This window comes from Callorhinus ursinus, unplaced genomic scaffold (genome assembly GCF_003265705.2).
Source record: "Callorhinus ursinus isolate GAN/ISIS: 27379988/994484 unplaced genomic scaffold, GSC_fseal_2.0 scaffold16, whole genome shotgun sequence".
Lineage (NCBI taxonomy): Eukaryota > Metazoa > Chordata > Mammalia > Carnivora > Otariidae > Callorhinus > Callorhinus ursinus.
The window spans coordinates 16,788,855-16,808,098 of NW_027397078.1; the positions used below are offsets into that span (position 1 = coordinate 16,788,855).

At 40.5% G+C, this 19,244-nt stretch overlaps 1 protein-coding gene across 2 annotated transcripts in view; it reads left to right on the forward strand.

The window, feature by feature from the left end:
* Nucleotides 1-19,244, forward strand: part of DMD (dystrophin) — a 2,222,747-nt gene that overhangs the window by 1,534,524 nt on the left and 668,979 nt on the right. For both annotated transcript variants that reach the window (XM_073901937.1, XM_025857655.2), the window contains exon 50: nt 4,337-4,445. In XM_073901937.1, the coding sequence (XP_073758038.1) occupies nt 4,337-4,445 (109 nt within the window). The remainder of the gene's footprint in view (nt 1-4,336; nt 4,446-19,244) is intronic.

Sequence of the window (19,244 nt, forward strand, 5' to 3'; positions counted from 1 at the left end):
CACTCCTGGCCCCCAGTTGTATTAATTGCATTCATAAAGATAGACATAGAGACATATATGTCTCAGTTACAACGTTCACATGCATGTCTGTGTACATAGAGCTGTGGGTGGATTCAGTTATTTATGTAGCCGATATTAATTTCTTGCCAGATACACAGGAGAAACATGTAAGATTTTTAAATTTGGAAAATGCCAAACTCGCATGGAGTTTAAAACTGTATTCCGTTTTAAATTTAAAAAGGAAAGCTATACTCAAAAATCATTTTTTTCTTATGCTTCTTTTCTGCTCTTGGTAAAGAATAAATTTCCCATTGTTTGAGATAATCATCTTAAAATTTAATGATTATATACAGGCAGCTTTTATACCATGGAACATAATGCTCAGCTGCAAAGGTCCCCTCTAATGAAACTCAGTGTACCATTTTTATTTGATTTTATTTTTTTAAAGATTTTATTCATTTATTTGAGAGAGCGAATGAGAGAGAGAGTACATGAGAGGGGGGAAGGTCAGAGGGAGCAGCAGACTCCCTGCTGAGCAGGGAGCCCGATGTGGGACTCGATCCTGGGACTCCAGGATCATGACCTGAGCTAAAGGCAGTCGCTTAACCAAATGAGCCACCCAGGTGCCCCAGTTTACCATTTTTCAAAAATGCTCTCCAAGTTTCTCCCTCTGGGTAAAATTGGAATCTCCTACGATGGCCAATCTTGAGGGGCTCTCGTGGGGAAAGCCTGGGGTCTGCAATTGACTTAGCATGTTCAAAATTTTCAAATTCTGGAAATCTAATCCAAGAATGGGACTTGATCATTATTATCCCCACTCATTTTATATTTAAAGATGTTGAAATTTAGACGTATATTTCATTCCCTTAAATCTGGTTAAAGAGTATTAACATGGTGAAGAAATCATTACCATCTATAGATTTGTACTGAGGCCTACTTCAAGTTCGTTATGTGAGGAACGCTGCATTACTCGCTGCAACCAAAAGTGTTTTCCTACCTGAAAGGAGTTGACGGCCTGATAGCAAAGATGGGAGAGTAGAAAATTTGAGCACTTGCCAGAGTACCAAAAAGCAAAACCAAACCAGACCAACAAACAAAACTTCCATAATATATAGATCATCGAATTCAACTCTGAAGTATGTGGAGACTTAAAGAAGTTGAGAGAATATTTTTGTCACCAGCTGAATCAAAATCTATTGCTAATTGTTACAAAAGTTTGGGGAATATACAGTTCTGAACTTACTGCATTTTTGACACCGAACAGTGTCCTCAGATGTTTGTGGTACATCGGGGGCACTCCTTCATTTTTTCAAATTTCTGCATTTGAAATTATACCCATTGAAATTTACCCTTCTGAAAATGACAGTGGGCAAGATAACATTCGAATAAATGAATAGACTGTTCCGAATGTATATATTAATAAAAGGAAACTGAATATATAAACATGTTATTTTTAGGATAACCAAAACCTTGTCCTTTACACATTGAAATATTTTTATTTTAATATTTTAATGCAAATTTTTATTGACCATCTTCTGTTTTGCTTCATTAAGTAGTGCATAATAACTAACCAACAATTTGATAGTACTTTGCAGTTCACAGAGTTCTTTTCTCATCAAATATCTCATTTAGTTTCTCCAACAAAGCTATGAGTCAGGTGGTGGTGTTATATCCACGTTTCAAGGATGATAAATCTGAGTGACCTATCTGATTTGCCAATGATCATCTAAGCCGTAGCAATGAGTTAAGACTGAAATCCGGGACTTCTAATTCTAAAACACGATGGAATTGCTTTTATTTTTAGGAGCATCGTTATAAATGTCAGTTACCATTCTGTTTTGTTATGCACTGATGCACATGGAATATGAAGTTTAATACAGATCACTGTTTATTCAATTGAGAGCCAGATGAAGTAGTTTGCTTTTAGAAGCCAGATTGTAAGATAAATACGTATCTTTAAATATTAGAAGCAAACTCAATGCGGTGAGAGGCTTACACTATGAGAAGAAAGTTGAACTACCGTAGGAACAGAAAGCTCCTGTCTCTCCTTGGCCACTCTGGAGCCATATGCTCATTGAGTGAAAGTGAGGGCAGATGCCAGCAGTATTGAAATCAGTCTGTAATCGCGCAATCTCTTTCTCTCAGCACATATAGGTGACTTCCTATAAGTTAAATGATGTATGATGAGACCCCACCGTATGTTGCCCTGTTAGCCCTTCCAGAAATGACCAAGACCTCTACATTTTCTCAGTATCTGTTTTTATGTTTATTATCTCCTCCCTATTATCTGTTGCTACTTTTTGTTATCAGCACGGTTATTCTTAATGTTCTGTCCTTGTGAAGTCCCTGCAACTTTGCAAGGGAATTGGGAGACCAAATCTGTATTAATTCATTAGCTTTTTATAATATTTAATTCTCAGTGTTTAGCTCTGAGGTCAGAATGGAAAAATATCTTCCACATGACGTGACTTTCAATGGTAGTATTCCTCACTGATCAGAGGTATTGTTTGTTTCCTTTTGGATTCAAGACTTATGTTTCAATAAAGAGTTATATTCATTGATGTGATAATAAATGTTCCACAACATGCACTGTGGACTAGAAAAAATTAAAAGCCCTGGTTTGCTGTCATGTCAGACACAATAGACGTAAGGTACCTCACGAGCATAGATGATATAAATTAGGAAGTGATGGATTTTTAGTATTTGTTTTAGGACTTATTCCCTTGGCAGCTTTTGTTAAATGGGATTTCTTTTTTTTTTAAGATTTTATTTATTTATTTGACAGAGAGAGACACAGCGAGAGATGGAACACAAGCAGGGGGAGTGGGAGAGGGAGAAGCAGGCTTCCCGCCGAGCAGGGAGCCCGATGCGGGGCTCGATCCCAGGACCCTGGGATCATGACCTGAGCCGAAGGCAGACGCTTAACGACTGAGCCACTGAGGCGCCCCTTAAATGGGATTTCTTAAGAGAATTAAGTGCTACAGAAAATGACTTAAGGACCTATTTTCTTATTCCTTTCAAGGATGGTGCATATCCAGTCCATTGTCGATGCTTAGATAACTCATTAGGTATAATGATCACCGTAGGCTTTGGTTCTGGACAGTCAGCATCAGTGTCAACTAGAAAACTGTAAGCAGTGCAAGTTCTTGGGTCCCACCCAAGATATACTGAATCTAGAATTCTGGGGCTGGGACCCAGCTCTCAGTGGTTTCACATGGCCTCCAGGGGACTCTGATGATCCTAAAGTATGAGAACTGCTGCTCCAGGGCATTAGGACTAATTCTCCACCACCACCACCACCACCACCGCCGCCCCCCCAGTCCACTGAAAAAGTTTTCCCTAGGACCTTAGACTCCTTTGCTTCCAGCCAGCAGAAAGGGTAGAGAAGCCTCACAGATTCTTTAAAAGCCTCAGCCCAGACCTGACATATATTACTTCTGTTCACATTCTCCTGGCCATAACTAACCATATGGCTAACCACTGGTGTACTGTACTCACCTCCTATCTGCTCCTGACGATCTTTTGTCAAATTTTCAGGCATTTTGTGAGCCACTTGCCACCTTGGTCAAGTGAAACTGGCCACAGTGGGAGTATTGCCACCCCAGAAATTGGCAAACACGAAAATTAGGATTTTTTTTTTTTTCCAGAGAGTCAGTTGTTAAACGTATACCAGCACGCTGCTGGTCACATACAGGTTTGGTGACTCCATGGGGAGCCCTGCAGCTGAAATGACACTTCAGAATTGTCTTGCTCTGAGCAAAATGGACTGAGCCTTTATACCCTCACCTTGGTCATTGAATGAGGGCTGCCCTAGGAAGGGCTTGCTCTGCAGCTGAGATAGTCCCTGAAGGACCACTCTGCCATCTTTTCCACCATTTGGGACAAGAGTCCTTCCTTGAAGTGAACTCTGAGTGTCCTATCCCCATGTGTATCCCAGCCTCCCCCTTTGAGAGGTGCTAATATAATTGATCTGGGGTGAGCCAGGACATGATGATATTTTTTAATGTTCTCTGGATAATTCTTCTATGCAACCACACTAGATACTCTTCAAGAGGGTCAAGACAGTTGCTGAGATGACAATGTTTTTTGTCTGTGTTTGTTTTCCATTCATTAAGGTTTGCGCTCTACTTCCTTTAAATGAAATTGTGCCTGGATTTGTAGGGCGGTTGGGTAAAATAATTATAATACCTTTGAAAGGAGCTCTACCTAGAAAAACTAATTTAGAAGTAAAATACAATAGAAATACGATAATGTATTCACAAAATGAATTCATAACAACATGACTTATCTTCAAGATGTTAATGAAATAAATAACACGTATGCTTTTCTTTTCAAGAGAAAGCTGGAAGATCTGAGCTCTGATTGGAAGGCGGTAACCCACTTACTTCAAGAGCTGAGGGCAAAGCTGCCTGGCCCGGCTCCTGGACAGAGCACTGTCGGAGCCCGTAAGTATGCCCAATCGCATGCTCTTTGGTGGCAGCCATTTGTTCAAAAGCACAACAGTGAGATGATCTCTGGATATAAGGGAAAATTGGCTGCAGTTATGAAAATAGGAATAAGCTTTAGTGTTACTTACTATGCAAAATGCCTTAGAGCAGGTTCCTTGGAAATGGACTCTGATTCGGAGTGCAGGATGACAAAAGTATATTGGGGTGTGTTCTCCGGAGCTACATCTATGACAAAGAAAAGTACAAGGGAGTAGACGGTGGAAGAGGCTGAAGGGTCATTTGACTGTAACAGAGGCTTCGGCCTCTTCCACGGGAGCCTGAGAGCGGGGCTGACTCTGCAGGCTCTCCGGATTGGCAAGGAGAGGGATGGCCTTTGTATTCCTGAACCAGCCAGTCATTGCCCATTTGGAGGCTGCCTAGTGGGGTGAAAGGGAGACCTTGAAAGAGTATTTCTGGGGCCAAATTCCTAGTAAGGAATACCAGCAACAACCGATTCTCCCAGCAGCAGGGATGGGTGTATTGCTCCTGAAGAGGGGATCAGGGTAGGGTACCTGAGTACCAACTAGCGCTAGATACGTGAGGATTCCGTCTCAGTGAATCCTCTATCATTTGGACAGTATTCTTCACATACGCTGGTGCAAATCGCTGAAACCACAGGAACACACATGGTCCTCCTGCCCGCCCCCCGGCCCTTTGGAAAACAACTTTAAGAGCTCTTCCATGTTTGGTTCAGGGAAAAGAAAAATAGACCCTGACTACCAAAAGCAGACTTGGAAGGAATGTTTCTTCATGTAGCCCAGCTTTGACTTTTATTTTTCCTGAATACTTTCAGTTTATTTTACTTCACTTTTTATTCATTTGTTAATGGAAGGCATGCATAAAATCTCGTGGCAGTGTTAATGCTGGCTTTGGATCTCAGGGGAAAGGAACCAGAAAACTTGGCTATGCTAGTTCTGTAATTAGGCAGAATTTAAAACATCTTGGTGCAGGTTGGGGGGGGGGGCGTTGTTTGTATTTTTGCCTTGTCTATTTTTCAAAGATCAAATGATTGAAGTATTAAAGCCTGGTGACTGGTTCTTCAAGTAAAGTTGATTTTTATTTTATATCAAGTAGAAATAAACCACACTGGCAATATCACACCCTGGGGAGCACACTGATAATTCAATAGAAAGCATAAGTAGCATTTGGGTTAAAAGAGGTCATAGAATCTAGGGACAGTGTGTCTCATATGTCCCCTGGGGTTTCTGAGTCCTCATCAGAGTTCCATTTCATGACATTGGAAACTTGAAAAAAGTTGTGCAAGCATTTTTGTTTTGCTTTGCTTTTGTTTTGTTTTGATTGGTTTTGTTTTGTCAATCTGGGACACTAAAATTGCTATGTCAGGGTTTATCTTCAAGTAATTATATCAGGCTTATTTCTTTTTATGACCTATAATTTTTGGTTCCCTCAGCACATATGCATAGCTTGGTTCCTATATAATCATTTATTGGTGTTTGTTCTCTAGCTTTCTCTGGCATGTTCAGCCTCACTCTGTAACTCTGTAAAAAGATTGGGCTCCAATGATCTGTTTATAAGTTTGTTGAACTCTGAACATAATTATGTGTTTATGCTCCTACTTAAGCCACTTTACACATGGTAGGAAGCTTGTTAAGCGAGGGTACGGAAATCTATTTAACCTATAAAGTACCTGAATGTAACAATAATGTTTGTAATGGAAAATGCATTTCAAATTCCAGTATGGATTTCCAACAACATAGGTAATTTATTCACTTGATAAGTATTTATTGAGTAATTTTTGTGTAGTGGGCATCATACGGGGTGCTGAGAATAATAAATAAGGTAATCTCTCCGTTCATGAAATGTGTACTCTGACTGGAAGAGAATAATAATGAGCTAATAAAGAAGAAAATAGATACGATCTCAATACTGTCAGGTGTTCCAGAGTGCAGTCTATAGACTGACGTCAAATGGGCACTTGTTAGAAATGCAGAATCTCAGGCCTTACCCCAGAACCAGTGAATCAGAATCTGCATTTTAATAGGCTCCCCAGGTGATTCAGTGTGCACACTGAAGTTTGAGAAATGCAGTTAAGGAGAACAAGAGACCAGGGTAGGAGAGAAAGGGAGTGGGAATGAAGACATAATTGTCTGTAGTTTGGTCAGGAAAGCTTTTCTACTAAGAGAACATTTGAGAACATCAGGAAGCTGATAGAAGTGAGGAGGTGAGCCATGCGTTTATCTGGGGGCAACTATTCTAGTAGGCACAGAGAGAACAGCCAGAGCAAAGGCCTTGAAGTAGCTCAAGATGGGGGAATATCAAAAAGACCAGTGATACCAGAGCAGAGGGCGAGGACATGTGGCCGAAGCAGTGGGTGACAGCATCTTTCCCAACTCCTGCCCTACTTCCTTCTCCCCCACCTAAGAGTCCCACCTCCCCCTACTCCCTCCACATTGCCAGTAGGGAGAGTCTGGGAATGCCCTCAAGCTCCAAGCCACTGGGGAGAGCTGGTGGAGTTGGGATGAGAGCTGGAGAAGAACTGAGGGAGAGAGGAATTTTCTCAAAAGCAGGGCCTTTTCATCCCCTGTCGCAAACTGACGTAAAGCTGGGCATAAAGCAAAAATGTGAAATGCACAGTTGAATGAAAAGCATCAATAAGGAGGCTGGTAGATCCAGAGCCGCTTTTATTCAAATAGAACATTCTTCTTCCTTTAATGTGGTGGTTTAAACATCAGAATTAAGAATTATTTATATTCCTGACTTCCAGAAAGTTAATCGGGAATAAATACAATATAAAAAAAGAGAATCTAATTTGTAGGATGCTTCATATATATGATTATTATCTCATGGACTATGTTGTAATACAGTGTATTTTTAGAACTCATCATAGCAAGTTTTCTCCATTGCACTTCTACTGTTGTGCCACTCGCTTTTCCATATGTGCCTTCATCTTCAAAATAATTGCAAAATACATAAATGTGCAATTTTTATAAGGTGAGTATCCCAAGGCTTGGAGAGGAAAATAGCTAGATTAAGACCACACAGCTGGGAAGAAACAGAGCCAGGATTCCAATCCAACTATGTCAGGCTCCAAAGCCTGTGTTTTGTTTTGTTTTGTTTTGTTTTGTTTTGTTTTGTTTTTTTGCTGTGCCTTGCACTATCTCTCTGTCCAAGAAGCTAATGGAATTTCTAGATACGGAAACAGCTAGCCAGCAGTTAATGTTATTTAACTCAATCTTGGATGTATGAGGAATAAAAGTGAGATATGTTCCTGTGTTTTTTCTACTTAAGGAGTAGAAGAAATCAATTTATTCTGTTTGAATTTCTTAGAACCATCGAACTCTGAACCTGGAATAATCATTGAAATTTTCATCTGGCTTAATATTTTTTATGTGTGTAGAAACTGAGGCCCAAGGGCTTTTTTTAAAAAATACCAAACTAAGCTCCCTTATGGCTGCCTACTTAAATTATATAATACGATAAGGCAGTCCTGCCTGAGCCATATAAATTGTTTCAGTTTATGAGATAAATAGGCATGCTGGAAAAAAAAAAAACTTTTTTTACAGTCACTGTTGCTTGGATACCTGAGTGTATCAGTTACCTATCTCTACATAAAAACACCACAAATGTTATGGCCTAATACAAAAGGTATTTACCTGCTCATCATTCTGTGGGTTTGCAGTTTGGGCTGTGATGAGCCAGATGGTGATTCTGAAGGTCTTGATAGGGGTCGTTCACGGGCAGGCGGTTCTCTGGTGCTTTAACAGGAGCTAGATAGTCGAAAACGGACTCACTCAAATATCTGATAGCCGGGGATGCCTGGGTGGTTCAGTCGGTGAAGCGGCTGCCTTCAGCTCAGCTCATGATCCCAGGGCCCTGGGATCAAGCCGCATGTCAGACTCCCCGCTCAGTAGGGAATCTACTTCTCTCTTTCCTTCTGCCCTTTCCCCCCACTTGCGCTTGCTCTCTCACGCGTTCTCTCTCTCTCTTAAATAATAAATAAAATCTTTAAAAAAATTATCTGCTAGCCGGCTGTTGGCTGGAGAACCTTGGTTCTTCACAGGGCCTCTCCTCCTCCAGTAGGCTGGACTGGGTTTCATTATATGGCATCCTCAGGACAGTGTATCAAGAGGGTAAGAGTGGGAGCCACAGGATTTCTTGACACCTAGACTCTGGGATTCATACAATATCACTTCTGCTCCATTCTATTAGCAGAGCAAGTTGTAAGGCCAGCCCAGACTCAGGGAGTGGAGAGAGACACCATCTCTTGCAAGAAGAGCTGCAGTGTCATTGCCAAGGGGCTGCATACATGGATGGGAGATGTTATTGGGGCCCTCTTTTCACACAAGTGACATTGGGGAAAAGTGGGGAAAGCCAAGGTAAAAGTGCTGGTCTGTATCCATTGTCCTATGCCAATGGTTCTTGAGCTTCACCTTCATGAAAATCACCCATTTCTCATTAAGGCACACCTTGTTAGGTTTCCACCCCAGTGTTACTGAGTCAGGAGATTTGGGGTGAGGCCTGAGAGCTTGCATCTCTCAAAAGTCCCCAGGTGGTGCTACTGGTCCTGGGACTGCACTTTCAGAACTACCACCATGGGCCTGAGTGGTGACAGGAAGGAGTTCATCCGTACTCCTGCGTGCAACGTGGAGCAGCATTTGAGTGAGATCCAGTGCTGTGGATGCCAGAGGGAACCCCATGATATTTTAGCACCTCCACTTCTCTCCCCACCCCCACAAACTCTGTAGCTTGAAAGTTCAAGAAGATGGATAAAGCACTAAGCCCAGGCAGCTTTGGCCTAGCCGAGCAGCTCAGAAATCTAAGGGAAGAATAGCCACGCTTATTCAGAGCTCCCCTAGACATTCTCAGGAACATTTAGGTAGACAGGACTTCGTATGGGACTGAAGGACTGCATGGCAGATGGAGGCAAAGAGCCAGCAAATCTGGTTGTAAATGTCAATGCGAATCCTTTCTTATCCACAAGCTGCTGGGGCTGGGAACGTTCACATTCTACAATACCCGATTTAGCAGTTTTGAAATAAACTGCATATAGAAGATACTAATGTGAAGACTCCAAATCAGGATATTGGAGTTCTTCAAATGTCCCAGGGTAATAACTATGAAATGAATGACCATTGTATATGTAGACACATAGAAGAGCCTGTTAATAGAGGTTTCTAATTGATTAAACACTGGTAAAACCATCCTTCCTGTAATTAATTTTGGAGAGAGCAAGTCTCAAGTATAATCACGGAAGTGCTGCATTAGAGGTCAAGAAGCCTAAATTCTAATCTCACTTGTGCTATCAACTTTTTGTCAAGAGCCAGCTAGTAAATATTTTCAGCTTTGTGGGTCATGCAATCAACTTTGTCATTGTATATTCAAAGCAGCTATACCATAGACAATACATAAATAAACAGACATGACAGTGGTCCATTAACACTTTACAGAAACCCAAAGGGGGCAGGTGGGTCCAAATTACCTGGCTCTTATCCCCTCAGCACTAGTCCTTCCTATAAACCCCAAGGCTTCTAAATTCAAGTACCTGTTCCACAGGAGAAGCTCACCCACTTGCCCAGCAGGTTAGAAGTGCCGGGGAGAAAACATCCCTGGGACAGCATTCAACCACTCATAGACAGGAAGGGATGGATAAATATTTCATCTTTACTTCTTGGGTAAGACCACTCCGGAGCATGTTCTAAACCACATGTCTCCAGTGGGTTGAGCCACAGTTGCCCACAGTGATAACCTGTTCGTTAGCATGCCTTGTATAGACGTTCTTCCCATTCTTATTCATTTCTTTACTCTTCCAGCACAGTTTTCTGGTATCATCTACCAGTGAAACTACTTGTACTCCAATCCCTGTCTTACAGTCTACTCCGGGGGAAACTAAATTAATACAACAGGTCTTAGAATTAGTGCCATTGTTATACCTTTTGAGTGAATTGTGTTGTGATTTCCATTTTGCAGATGAGAAAATCAAGGGTCAGAAAGATTAAATAATTTGTCCAAAGCTATAAAGCTATTAAGTGTCAGAGTGGGTATTCAAAATTAGATCTCTGTGATTCCAAAGCTGATGCTATTAATCAGAACACAGTATCTCAAGCAGTGATTCATTTATCTTCATTCAAATTTTTGAAGGCCATATTTAAATATCAAATACTCACATAGAAGGTTATTTATACACTTATTATTTGAACTTTACTTGCCTCTCCAGAGTTGAATTAAAGCATTCCAAAGCTACTTCAATAATACTTTAAATATCTAGGCAGTTCGATAAAAGCATGAGGTTAATTGGAGCCTAAATATAATCTCGGCATACTACTATTTATTTGTTTAATTTAAATTGTGATAAAATAATTTATTATGAAAATGCCCTTTATTTGCAATGATCATGTGGAAGGAAGGAAGGAGGCTGTCAACTGTCATATTCTTACTCCCCTTTTGAGTCCCCATCATTCTCAAAAACACAAGGAGGAGGGGTGCCTAGCTGGCTCAGTCAGTAGAGCATGGGACTCTTGATCTCAGGGTCATGAGTTCACGCCCCACATTGAGGGTAGAGTTCACTTAAAACAAGCAAAAAGCACACAAGGAGGAGTGCCACCCATATCCTTTCCTGGCTCCCGTTTCCCCACTGTTGACTCGCCTTCCACTGTACTTTTAGGTTAATTCACATCGGTTCCACGGGATCCAAGGCTTTCTCTGCCTCATTAACTTATGATTACTCTACTGAAAATACCTAGACACATATATACGGTCATCAGCTTTATAATTAAAACCTTTAAACCTTAAAAACTTTCTCAAAGTCTAATACACTAGGAGTAAGATTTTGTACCAAAAATGTGAAGCCCCCTACTTAATTGTAATAATGTTATAAGAAATTAAATTTAGACCCTCCTCAAGATACTTCAAATCTCTGAGCAATTACAGAGGCCCTCCAAGTCTTGGCAGCAATTAATTAATCAATTAAATCATATTTGTATGCATCAGTGAGATTAGGCTGAGAGGAGGATACTTGAAATACAATGAGATGTGTCACGCTATAAAAGGGGAGGTGAGAGCAGGAAACTCTGTTGGAGAGGCCCTAGTATTGCTCACATTGATCTGAAGGAAGTCCTTCTAATGTAAGCAACTGGGAGTCCCTGGGGCCAGGCCAGGTTCTTCAACAATGTTCCCTAGTTAACAGGGTGGATACAACAGTGCTGTTAATAAGCAAGATGGTGATAGAGTGTAAAAACTAGAGTATTTGGATGTTAATTATCCATTTTGTGATGATGAAGTTCCCTTTCTTCTCCTTCTCTTAACCTTTTGGCAGTTTTATTGCTTGGTTACCATCTCTGGTTGGGGCCAAGCTTTGAAGTCTGAAGTGGCAAAGGAAGAGAAGTTCTAATCCATCACTTATAATGCTTGTTGGAAGCATTCCTGGAAGTTTCAGTGTTGGGGGGGGGTGACGGTGTGTGGGGGGGGGGAGAAGGAGAATAACATCAATGGTTAAATAAAGTTTTCTGACCATAAGAGATTTTTCATTTATGCATATATCCTGCATTTTAACAGAAATAAATTGTTCATTTCAGTAAAATTACCTTAGTCTTTTTATATTATTTATCTGTATCCTTCCAAAAAAAAGGACCTTTGCTGAAATCACTAAAGAATATATGGTATTGTTGAATTTCTTCTCAAGCTATTATCAAGTGGAAATTACAATTATTTAAATGTCATGAAAATAGGCATTCCACAGCCCACAAAGGAAAGACTTCTTGTATTCCTAATATTTTCTAAAGTTTTTCTGAATCAATTTGAAATCGAATATTTGCACTTAAATTTGTAGTTTCTAAGATTGTGATCTGAAAGGTCTTTGAGAGGTCATTCATTCTTCTCCACTATCTTCCAGAAAGGCTCTTTCTTAGAAGCAATCTTAAGGTTAACTGCCTACTCTCTTCTTAAAAAATCAAGGGTAGGTGGAGTTCCACCACTGCTGTTACGCTCAAGACAGTCTTTCAACTGCTTAACCCAAGTTCCAATTACTGCCTAAATCATTTTTTGAGTAGAAAAAAAAAAAAACTTCTCACTTTATTAGACATTCTTCTAAGTCTGTTATTTAATCTCCCTTTAAACTTTGTTTTTTTTTTTTTTCACATAAATCAGGTGAGTGCCCATGGCCTGTCAACAAAAAAGCTGTTTCTCAGATGTTTAATCATCTCTGTGGCCCCCTTTTACCCCCCCCAAGTATGTTTCCATGTTATTTTTCTGTTGTAGGCTTCAGAGTTGGACCCTGTCCCATAATGACTGGTCTACTCATGACTCAGTCAAATCACAAAGTCTCCATACCATTTTCCAACTTTTATATGATGATATCATGCTGCCTGCTATAATGTACTACTAGCTCATAATAAATTTGGCCACCAGTTGAGGACCTGGTATCTTTCTGCCATTTTACCTTAGCCAGTCATGTCCTTCTATACTGGAACATCCAAAAAGTTTCCCCTTGCAATATAAAGTATCTTTAAACTGACTCACATGATTTCATCAGCCACATTTATACATGATCATGTTTTCCCCATCCTAGAACTGTTCTACCTCAACCACACATTCTCCTCCCGGTACTAGCAAATCTCTCTCCTCTCATTCACAGCCACTATTTTGGAAAGAGTCCTCTTCCTTCCTGAGTCTAGTTCTTCCCCCCACTGCAGCCTTGCTGTATCCTTCCATCAGACCACTGAAATGCCCTAAGGCCAGAAATGACCTCTATGTTCAAATACTATTTCAATCCTCATCTTGTTTAAACTCTGAGTAGCATTTAATGTTGTTGGCCACGCCTGTTTTTTTTTTTTCCCCCAAAGATTTTACTTATTTATTTGACAGAGAGAGAGAGAGAGAGAGAGAGAGAGAGAGACAGCAAGAGAGGGAACACAAGCAGGGGGAGTGAGAGGGAGAAGCGGGCTTCCCGCTGAGCGGAAAACCCGATGTGGGGCTCGATTCCAGGACCCTGGGATCATGACCTGAGCCGAAGGCAGAGGCTTAACAACTGAGACACCCAGGCGCCCCTGGCCAGTCCTGTTTTGCAACATTTCTTTTACCCTTTCACATATATAGCACCACTCTGTGTTTCCTCTTACCTCCCTGGCTATTCTTTTGCAGCTTCTTGGCTTGCTCAAACTTCTCTATGTGGCTTTTCAGTGTTGAAACTAATGCAGGCTTGCTTTTTCACATTCTTTAATCTCTTGGATAATCTCATCCACTTGCATGATTTCAATTACTAACTATACGTTGAAGTTCCTCACATTCTTACTTTAAATCTACACCTCTCTTTTGAGTTCTGGGTTTGCACACCAATTCAGAAATATAGCAGTGGAAAAACAGATCTCTGTGTCCTTATGGAGCTAATGTTTCTGTGGGGATAGACAATAAAGAAAATAGATACAACATGTTCACATGTTCTTTTAAGATTTTTACTTGAGAGAGAGAGAGTGAGTGAGAGAGAGCACAAGCAGGGGAGCGTGGCAGAGGGAGAGGGAGGAGCAGACTCCCCACTAAGCAGGGCACCCAACTCAGGGCTCGATCCTGGGACCCTGGGATCATGACCTGAGCTGAAGGCAGATGCTTAACCGACTGAGCCACCCAGGTGCCCCAACATGTTCACATATTCTGAAGTGATAACTGCAATGGAAAAGAAGGCAGGGAAGAGTGTAAGGAGTGTGGGTATGGAGTACAAGGGTGAGGCTGATAGACACCTTCACTGAAAAGGTGGAATTTAGATGAAGGCTTGAATGCGGTCAGAATGTGAGCCATTTGGATTTCTGGGGGAAGAACATTCTAGGCTGCAGCATTCCAGGGATGGCACTCTAACAAACGCCATGACAGGGGTGCATAACTAATGTCGGAAGAACAACGAGTATGGCTGGAGCACAGTGAGTGAAGAGGATAGCAGTTATGAGATAAGGTCAGATCAGGAGAGTTTTAAAGGTCCTTGGGATGACTTTGACTTTGACTTTGTATAAGAGAAAGAGCCACTAGAAGGTTTTGAGCCCAACAATGAGATCATCTGACCTAAGTTTTGGCAAAAATTTTCTGGATGCGTTAAGAATAAACTGTAAGACGAGATCAGGCACGTTCAGGGTGGTATGGGGAGGCGAACCATGAGAGACTATGGACTCTGAGAAACAAACTGAGGGTTCTAGAGGGGAGGGGGTGGGGGGATGGGTTAGCCTGGTGATGGGTATTAAAGAGGGCACGTACTGCGTGGGGCACTGGGTGTTATACACAAACAATGAATCATGGAACCCTACATCAAAAACTAATGATGTAATGTATGGTGATTAACACAACATAATAAAAAAAAAAGAATAAACCATAAGGAGATTAATGGAGAAGCAAGAGCAGACCAGTTAGGAGACTTATCAAATAATTTAGGTGAGAAAGTGATAATTTTATCCAGAGTAGGGTCAGTGGAAGCGATGAGAGGTGGACAGGTTCTGGATGTGTCTAAAAGCTAGAGCCAACAGGATCAGTTGACAGATTTGATAGAGGAAATGAGAAAATGCGATGAGGTTTCTGGCCTGAGAAAATTGTAGGAATGGTGGTGTCATTTACTGAGTGAGGGAAGATGGTAGGAGGTACAGAGTGGTGGGAGGCAATATTAAAAAAAAAAAAAAAAAACCAACCCTGCTTTGTACAAATTAAGTTACGTATGCCTACTAGTTATCAAAATGGAGATGTAAAATAGTTAGAAGGATATATGCCCTGGAGGTTAGGAGAAATATCAGGCTAGAGATGTAAATATGTAATTTTTAGCATACAGCTAAGCCACGAGATTATGCCAGTGAAAGCCTAGGGATGAATGCAAATAGAAAAGAGAAGATCTGCAAAGACAACCCTGGAGGACCCCGATGGTAAGAGGCTGGGGATACAGTAATGAGTAGTCACTGAAATAGGACGGAAACCTAGAAACCAAGTGCAGGAAGTGAATTCAGGAGAAGGACTTGATAAACCATGTCACACATTGCCTGTAAGTCTAGTAAGATCGCCTGAGAACCAACCTTGGATTTAGCAAACTTGGATGGAGTGGTAGAGGAGCACAGTATTGACTAGTGAATTCAAGAGAACCCATATATCCAACAACTCACTCACCATCTGGACTTGGTCATTTTCCGACTCTTCAAATCTACTGTGTCCAAAGTTGAACTAGTGATTTTACTCTCCCATCTTCTTTTCTTGTATTCCCTATCTCAGGAAATGGCAACACCATCCACTCAAGCCAGTACCAGCAAGCGATCATAAATGGATACCTCTTTCTCCTTCAGTTTTCTAATCCAACTGACCACCAAGTCCTACTGAAGTCACTTAAATATCTTCCAAATTATTTCAGCCATCTCCATCCCTTCTGCTACCATCAAATTTTACCTTGCCTCCTAACTGATGTCATTTACCTCTCTCTAGCCCATTCCCCATAGAAACATGCTCCACAAAGAATAATACTGCAACATTTAAACCTCATTTTATTATAATCCGTGAATGATGTCCCATTGCTTTTAGAATAAATCCCCAGACCACTAACATGTCCCACAAGGTCTTATGCAATGGTTCCCTGCTTACCCATCTTGTTCCACTGTCCCCCCCCCCACCCCTTTTCTTCAAAGCCTTTTAGTTCCTTTAGCACGTCTGCTTCTTCCTGACATAGGGTCTGATGTATGTTTTGGCTCAGGGTTTCCACACCTACTACTTTCTCACCTGGATGGTCTCTCCCCTTACTCATTCTTCAAATCTCAGGTGCTTCTTTTATTCTGCAGGACTCTTTCCTTGAGCCTCCTATTACACAATCTGAAAACATATTTTTCTCTTTCATAGCCTTATCATTATTTTTATTTCTAAATTATTTACATAATTATTTTTCATTTCCTAGTAGACTCTGAGTTCCAGGAGAGTCCTGTTTTATATCTTGTTCATCAGTGTATGCCTTCTTGTATATGTGACTTTCTGTTCAGTGACTAGCGTGTAGTACATGGTCAGCTAATATATTTTGACTAGATGCACAGTACATTTATTTTGGAGTTGTATCAAAGAAGTCAACCTTCCATGTAATTATAATACCAGAGAGATTAAGTGATTATATGCTTGTCCAGCTGGTTTGTGGCAGAATCAGGACTCAAACCCTCATCTGCTGTGTCTGATTTTAGTGCTCTTCAGTATTCTTACATATCACAACCCTGTTTTCTGTTTAGCTGCAACTGACAGATACGTTTATCCTCATATTCTCAGTGGTAAATCCTGTTTTGTTAAGGCTGCAGTATCAATCAAATAGGGATATGCCGTGGCTCTGACGCAAATCTTGCAGGCTAAATCCAACCCCCATCTCGTTCCTTACCTCTCATTCTTGACAATGTCTTGATATCCAAATTGAGAACCTCCCCTTAATGGTCTAACGTGCTGTCTCCCTCTGAAAATTTATTCACTTTATTCCCTCTCTCATCTCGAATGTTTTTTGAGAAAATATATTTTATTCTCATTTTCTAAAGTGCTTGCCAATCCATGATGAGTTCATTGAACAGGCATTCACTCTACCAATTCTAATATTTAAGCAAAATTGCTATTGGCACTATCTACACCAGTGCCTAAATTGTAATACAGACTGGACCTACAGTAGAAAAACAAAAAGTCAAAATCACAATACCTCCAATTCTTGCTTCTGAGATAATTATCATATCTTCAAAAAAAAATCATGGTTCTCCAACACTAAAAAAACAGTAACTAAAAAAAACAAATTAGTCAATCTTTGATGTCACTTCAGCTTCTCAGGATTATTCCTTATTTTTGAAGAAATGTGTGGATAAAAGATATAAATAAACTTCCTATAATGTTTACTGTGGATTATAAGTGGAGGAGGTAGTTTTACTTCTGAAAGTGAATAAAAAAAAGTTGTTTCCTCCATATTAGTTTTGTTTTTTTGACTCTATGATTTGGTGATAAGCTTTTTGGCGCACTAAGCCCAGCGAGATCAAAAGAGAAGCCCTATTATTTTCCTTCCTGATTCTTATTTGTTTTAGGGTAAAATGTGCCTTTTTCTTTTGAACCTGCACTCTGTGTTTAACAAATAAGGACATAACTCAGAATTGAATTGTGTGCTTTGGATGAGATTTTTTTCAAGGTCAGGACCCAGCTTCACAAGAAATTTTATTTTTTTTCCAATACGGCTGACATCCACTCCCACCAGCTGAAAGACAAACTTGTCTAATAAAGCTTTCAGATTCAATTTGCTCTCTGCATACAGCTTGAGGATCTCTGGAGGTCACTCACAGCACGTGCAGCAACCCCAACAGGGATAAGTAATGAAAAGATTCTGGTTAAAAAGCTGACACTATCCCTTCCAACCTCCTTGAATGAGAATATAATAAGCAAGTTTATAGACACAAATCTCTACAGTTCTGGGGATTTCCATCTTGATCTCTGACTCTGAGGAACATTTGAATGCATGGATTTGTATCTATTATCTGAGTATATAAATGCTTCATATTGAGCATATTGAGGAGAATCTATTTTAACAACAAAGGTTTGATGTAAATCAGGCAAAACAACATTGTCACTTCATGTTGAACTCCGTTAGAGGGTCCCAAAGGCCTCACAGTCGGCTTCTATTCCAGTAATACCTAGACATATCATAGCTTTTTTCAAAAATAATACCTGTTTCAGTTATTCCCTCTGGCTTTTGCATTGACCCGAGCATACCTAATGTTTATCTTAGAGCTAACATGCATTAATGCTTGCTCTGTACCAGCCATGTTGCTAATTATTCTTTGTGCATCATTCCATTTGATCTTACAACCGCCTTATGAGCTAGGTACCACATTATTTTCTTTTTCACCGTAGGAGGAGAGTAATACTTAACATTGTTATCCCAAAGACAACCAGGTACAAAGCAGACATGGCATGGCTTCTGAAACCCTATCTTCCTCAAGTCCATGCCTGTCTCTAACCGTTTATGTCAAATACACTTGATCTTGGCAAAGCAGATGATGCAGTGGACTCCACAGACCATAGAATCAGTTCTATCATACTGTTCATACTTTTGTAATTTATTTTCCAAGTGCAATTCGATAGCAATATTCTGTCCCCCTTCTATGTTCTCTTGCATAACATCCAAATCTTTTATTAAAGCTATGTGTGTGGACTTAAATCGTAGCACCCTTGTTGCTTAATACTACCCTTGTACCTATGGAAGTGATTTCAGTAAGAAGAAATACATAGTAGGGCTTTTTTCATCTTTCTTTCTTCCTCTTTCTCTCTCTTTTGTCCCCTTCCCCTGGAAGATAGGGCCATGGGGACCAAAAAAAAAAAAAAAAAAAAAAAAGGCAGGGAGATGAGAGGCCTGTTTCTCCCACAATGTAACTATTGAGCTTTATTTATTCTCCCAGTTTCGTATCTGTCAGTACAAGGTCAAACAGCCAGTACAGCAGCAGAATTATAAAAAGTAGATGTGGAAAAGACCACAAAGCACTCTAGTCCAGTGCCCTGCTACAATTCACAATTAATTTTTAAAAAACCTAGTTAAGCAGTGCTCCATTTAATTTCTTCTTAAGAAACACCACACCCTTCTTGGTCAGACCTGGCTTTCCAAAAATATTACCTGGTGTTTTCCTTGTTCAGTAGCTGTGGTGAAGAAGTGGACCCTATTGTTCACTTCAGCATGAAATAATTGAAATGAATATTGACTTGGACTTCATCTAACCGAGCACACAACCCAGGAACCTAGGCTTCATCATCTCTTCTGGGGAGCCTCCCCTTCCGCTCTCAAAGTGATAGATGCCC